At 47.0% G+C, this 6,179-nt stretch overlaps 2 protein-coding genes across 6 annotated transcripts in view; one reads left to right on the top strand and one right to left on the bottom strand.

Moving 5' to 3' along the window:
* The window catches only part of LOC142560097 (uncharacterized), a 37,235-nt gene extending 33,471 nt beyond the window's left edge, over positions 1-3,764 (bottom strand). For 2 of the 5 annotated variants that reach the window (XM_075671916.1, XM_075671912.1), the window contains exon 1: positions 3,673-3,764. The gene's annotated coding sequence lies outside the window, so the exon portion shown is untranslated. Of the gene's footprint in view, positions 1-3,426; positions 3,631-3,672 lie in introns of those variants that run through there. The other 3 variants (XM_075671913.1, XM_075671914.1, XM_075671915.1) reach the window with 3 other exon arrangements.
* A 221-nt stretch (positions 3,765-3,985) lies between these two features.
* Positions 3,986-5,935, top strand: AlkB (alpha-ketoglutarate-dependent dioxygenase AlkB). Its single transcript, XM_075671921.1, has one exon. The coding sequence runs from the start codon at positions 4,342-4,344 to the stop codon at positions 5,242-5,244; it is 903 nt and encodes a 300-aa protein (XP_075528036.1). The 5' UTR covers positions 3,986-4,341; the 3' UTR covers positions 5,245-5,935.
* Positions 5,936-6,179: the final 244 nt, after the last annotated feature.

Genomic DNA, 6,179 nt, shown 5'->3' on the forward strand with positions numbered 1-6,179 from the left:
GCCTGAAACAGAATGTCTTTTTTCACCAGCTGTGCCCTGTCTTACAGTGATAGCTGTAATGTTACAGTGGTAGCCACAATGCCACAACAGTAACTGTTACGGCGTTTTCCCCCCTGGCCTGAAGGGGCATTAATGACTGGTATTGCACAAGATTCTAGTTTACAGCGTGTAAAGGCTCATTTGAATGATGCTCAAATGTCAGGATAATTAGAAGCACTGTTAGAGAAAAGAAATATCGGGTTTTACACGGCAGAACCATGTTCTGATTATGAGGCACGCCATAGTGGGGGACTGCGGAATAATTTGGACTACCTGGGGTTCTTTAACGTGCACCTCAATCTAAGTACACAGGTGTTTTCGCATTTTGCCTTCATCGAAGTGTGGCCACTGTGTCTGGAATTTGATCCCGTGATCCCGTGCTTAGCAGCCCATTACCATAGCCACTAAGCAACCACGGCAGGTCGAAGCACTGTTAAGGGTTTCCCATAAGAATGGTATGCCTCAAAGTGCCATTCTACACACTTCTGTAGCTCATTCAAAAGTGGTCTTGCCTAAAGTAGACAGTGATTACATCAAAGCAAGAAGACACACATATTAGCTAGTTGTTACTGATCTGGGTGGTATGAAAAGCAATTCATTAAGTGGGCTTTTTGAATTACTTAATTTTTAACTTAGCAATATCTCATTCTTACATGGGGTCACTCCTCTTGATACCATTATGACCCCAAACACTCTGCCATTCTTCAAATAACTTTTCACTCTTTCCCATTTTTGATTAGCTTGTCACATCACTCTATCAGATGTTATCCACTTTTTTCTCAGGCCTTTAATGTAAGACTTTGATAAAGGGGGAGTGTTATTTTTCTGATGCAGTCCTTCCACTTTGCCTTATAATTTGGCTTCTCTGGCTTGTGGATCACAAGAACCCAAAACCCCCATTTTGGGTGTTTAGTCCTCTTGTGTTTTAATTACGTTTGGCAACCTCACGGAACAGTTTAAAAAATGAAAGCGAACAGCAACACAGTCTATTTGTGTTTTCTATATGGTGCAGGCAGGAAGTTATTACAAGAACCAGCACGCGTAAAAAAGAAAACCTCCCACAATGTTGATTACGCATTTTCATCATTATATTCCGGCAAGCTGTCAAAGTGTAAGTGGCGTGTTGGCAAAAATTGGTTCACTATTTAGCATTAACAAATGTTTTTTCTTAGATGTCAATGCCCCAAGATGACTTTAAATTGCTCACAAGTGATAGGCAGCAGCCATGAAAATTAATGCAGTGAAGGGCACCATGAAATATGGGATCAAGTAAAAAATTAACAATAAAAAATGTTGATTTTCTTAGGCTCGCACAGCGTTCTGACTTCCCCTGGTTTCACTCTTGCACTATCATAAATTCTAAATAGGACATCAAGGCCATTAATGTCAATGTTCAAGAGAGGTCCTTCAACCACTAATACGAGTGTAAAAGTGATTTTCGAGGCCCCTTCAGCCACACGTAGTCACAGTTTCTGCACAGACTGGCCCGAGTGTTTGTTGCAGTTAAGCAGATGTCACTCTCGAAAAGCACTTAACGGTCTGTCAGGAATACAGCTGTGCCACATAACGTGAGATAAGTTTTTTTTTTTTTTTTTTTTTCAGACGAAGCCTGCAAGGCATTTCAGTCGCAAGGAGTGACTCCATTTTGTTGAGCATGTACAAGTAACAATGGCAAACTTCAACAATCTTCAAGCATTTCAAACTGTTTCAGATATGTTGGCAGTAAACTGTGCACCAGTGGCCTTATGTTTAAATTTATATAGAAAACACTCGCTGCCAGAGCAAGATATATTAGCAGATTGAAGAACACTGCGTACGCTGCAGTCAGAGCAATGGAACACAGGGGACCCAACACTATCAAGGTATTGTTGGTGATCGTACAACTCCAGCAATAACGATGGTAGAACAGGACACCCTTTGCAATCTGGCAATGAGTACACAGAGGGGTGCTAAGAAAGCTATCTGTAAGACATTCGTTTGAATATTTCCAGAACTTCTCATGTAAGTTATACACTATGTCACCAAACTGCAGCTTAATATAGTAATTGTAGAACTTATTTGTTGCTCACTCGCACCGTATTCTCTGAAGTTTCCGACACCACAAGGAAGTTTCCAGACAAGCTAAAGCGCATTGACCAACGGTGACCGTTGTGCTCTGTCTGAACGAGGTGTGTTTATGATGTCAAGCTCGACTTATTCATGACGATAACACCGTAGGGCGCGGTTGATAACACGCAATGAGGCCGATAACGCGGAAGGGTCGTCGCTCCGAGACGGAAGAAAAAAAAAGACACACAAACTTGATGGGGAGATGCATAGGCGAAATATATTCTGAGAAGGAGCCGGAAATGAGTTGAGTCACGCTTTAAATTACGGAGTTCTCGGCAACGACGGGCGGTGATCTAATGCAACGCTTGGCTACCGACGAGCAATTTCTCCTGCTTCATGCATTCATCAGCAGGCCTAGGCTACCGCGTGCGATCGCCGCCGCTGCCTAGATCATTGAGGAAAGCGTTTGCAACGCCTGCTTCGGCGTTCAACTCGCACAAGGGGTTCGATCGACGAAGGGCGCCGAGAACCGGAGCAGCAATGCGATCCCGCTGTGCGGTTACGGTCGCTCGGAAGCCGTGCTTACGCACATCGCACGCGCCGAAAAACGCAGTGAACGACGCTTCCAGAATGCCGTCCCTTTGCCACGAAAATTTACGCCATCGACCAGCGAAACGACCGACTAATTGGACTCGTTCCGAGAACAAACCGCGTCGGCGCCCGCCACAACAAACCGATTTCGCCAAATCGTGGGCCGGGTATCCGACCTCGCTTTTCGCCACGTTCGCTGGCCGAAAGTGCTCCCTCGCGAGTTGAACCGCTTTCCGTACAGGGATCGCGAGAACAGCTGGTTATGGCGAAAGGATATTTTTTCACGCATGTCCAATTATAGTCATTTCATATCCATTTCAACGCGCGTTTGCTGCGAAACGAGGCCATAGGCGAGAAAAAGGAGAAAACGTGTTAGGAACGGTCCCCAGCGAGAGACGGAATAAAAAAAGAAAGAGAAGAGAGAAGCGTGCATTTTTTTTTTCTCCCTCCTTGTCCCGGTTTTTCTTCTTACCGCGTTCTTGTTTTCTCCCAGCATTTTTCAGCGCACAGCGAGGTCTCGCCCGTGCTCACAAGCATTCCAGCCCTCGTTTGAAGAGAAAAGAAAAATGAGAAGGCGGCATTTCCTACTCTGAGAGCAGCGCGAAATCGAGCCGCCGCGACGAGCGAGCGAGGTGTTGACGAAGCGCTTAGCTACTGCACCGCACACCACGGCTCTCGGTTGTGTGCTGTGAGAAACCAGAATTTCCCCCCATCTCGAGAGAGCGCTCAATCGATGAGGAGTTTTACCGTAGCTTTCGGAGGTTCCGCGACCCGCTCGGAGCAGCCAGCGGAGAGGAGCGGAGAGAGAAAAAAAAAATGTGGTGAACGGAGACCGACTCGAGGCGGTGCGGATGCTGCGATTCCGGGGATGGGGCTGTCGGACGAGCCGCAGGATCACGGTGGCGGTGATTCGGGTATCGTCCTCTTCGGTCCACCAAAGATCGGCGAAGACGGTTTGACGCGAGGCGCGCGAGAGATGTCGAAAGATCTTACCTAACAGGATGCTCGTCGGCCAGCGACACCATCCATGCTGGATGTGTGGAGAAAGGGAAAAGTAAACATCAAGGCGCGACGAGACGAGCGCAGCGACGCGAGCGGATGTTCTGCGAACGTGCCGCCAGCGTTATTTCTCACTCACGTTCTCACTGAGTGTTTTCAATGTTACAAAATGTGTTCCTTAGCAATTGTTTATTTAAATTAACAATAATATATAAAGTCTGGCTTTTGTTTTTGTAACACGCACATTAGAGCTTGCTGCTTACTACGGTTGAAAAGGTAGTGCTATCTGTCCATCAATCGTGTACATACGTTGCGTTCGATTTTAAGCGTTTTGAACAATTTGCAAAGTATGACGCCACTGAAAGGTGACAAAATTTGTTTGTTGCAATATTTTATAGGAAGGCGCAAGTTAATGAGCTGCTGTAACGCTTAAGTTGAAAAAGCGGGTGTTCAAAGCGTCTTTTTTACATCAACATAAAGAATGCTGTTTGATTTCAGCCTTCAAGTGATAGTAATGATCTTGCAACTCTCGTTAATAAGTGACGTCAGTAATTTGTAACTGACCAACAACTAGAGGCATATTTTTATTCACCTCGCCGCACTCGATCAAGTTGCGTGTGGCGCACACCAGGCAGATCATTAAAAGTAGTGTTTTATAGTAATATGTACTCTGATGACTGCGGCGATATCTTGAAGAAGGACTTCAAGTACTACAAGAGGAAAGCCGTGCGACCGGATTTGTCCAAAGTGATCGATTTTGAGAGGCCGGAGGAATTTCCCGTCGAACTGCACGCGCAGTTGCAGACGACGCCGGATTGCAGCGAAGTCGGTCTCATAAACGACTCCGAGCTGGTATGCTACTCCGTACCTGCTAATCGGGGTCTCATAGTAATACCCAATCCTTTCACGCCTCGTGGACAACGTCAGTGGGTGAGTCGAACGCTGCGTTCGTATCCGAAACCACCAAACTGCACTAATCTGAAGGCGCTGAAGCCGCCGGACGCGTTTCCCGCATCGCTGAAAGGCGAAGAGTTTTACAAGAACCTCCGGTGGGTCACGCTGGGCCTGCACCACGACTGGGACTCCAAGGTGTACGACCTCGAAAACGCGACCGCCTTTCCCAGCTGTCTCGAGGCGCTGACCAAGAAACTCGCTACCTTACTCGGGTACCCGGCATTCGAACCCGAGGCCGCGATTGTCAACTACTACGCCATGAACTCGACGCTAAGCGGTCACGTCGACCGTTCCGAGCTCGACCTCGATTCGCCTCTGTTCTCCGTGAGCTTCGGACAGACTGCCGTGTTCCTCATCGGTGGGGCGACCAAAGACGTCAAGCCGACGGCCATGTTTCTGAAGAGTGGCGACGTCGTCGTGATGACGGGCGAATCCAGAGTGGCCTACCATGCCGTACCGCTCGTGCTACCGCGCGAGGATAACGCACCGTGGAGCTGCGTTGCGGATACGTGCGGTGGTGATAAACCAGGCGGTGAATGGAGCGCCGAGGCGGAGTACTTGTCTGACCACAGAATCAATCTAAACGTGAGGCAGGTGTTCGCAAGAAGCTGATGGTCCCCGTTTGGCTGTTGCCAAATTTAGGTTTTCAATACTGCACCACTTTTCTGGCTTAGGGCCCGCGCCTCGTCAGATGCTAAGTCATACGGTACATGGCAGCATCTGCTGCTGCAAAGAGTTAAAGTTGTAAGACCGTACTGCAAGTACCCAGAATATTGCGTATGAAACTTGCTGAATGTTAAGAAGAGCATGGTGATGCCAATGTGGATGCACAAGCACTTGAACCAGCTCACGCAAGACACAACAGTGTAACTTTAGTTGTGCGTGAAACTTCTATACACTTGGTGCATATGAAAGTTGTTCCGATGTGGACAGAAAGCTTGCTGTCACACTAAAATGTGGAACTACATGTTCCAGTTCATGTTCATATGTGCATGATGCAAGCATTTCAAACATGACGGGTGCCATGTACAAAACCTGTTTAAAGTAAACAGAGGTGCGGGGGTGTTCCAGCATATGGAAGAGATGAATGGCCAGGGTTACTCCAGTGGCATCTATCAGGATTGAATACTATACTGAGCAGTTGCAGTGCCTTTGAGCGCCACCTTTGACTTTCTGGACCTCAGTATTTGCAGATTTGTCGACAGTTCCCCTGCAATGTTAAAGGACACCTGCAACGAAGTTTTACTTGTGCTAAATTGGCTCTCAATTAGTAGAATAAACTATTGAAGAAATCTTGGCAGAACTACAGGTCTGGTAATTGGCTAATTCTTTTATTAGCAGCCTTCAAATGGCATCTATGCAGACGACGTATGCACCTGGTGGTTAAAGGATATGAAATAAGTCCCAGCACATCGCTCCCAAAATTTTTCAGCTCTCCACAGGTGCTACCTAATATCGGAGGTATGAGCCATACTGGTTCTCAACACTCTAGGTCGTGCGTCACTTTTGTCAACTGGTGATGGTGGCGTTTTGTTCAGTTTCCATAA

Source organism: Dermacentor variabilis, chromosome 10, assembly GCF_050947875.1.
Source record: "Dermacentor variabilis isolate Ectoservices chromosome 10, ASM5094787v1, whole genome shotgun sequence".
NCBI classification, from domain to species: domain Eukaryota; kingdom Metazoa; phylum Arthropoda; class Arachnida; order Ixodida; family Ixodidae; genus Dermacentor; species Dermacentor variabilis.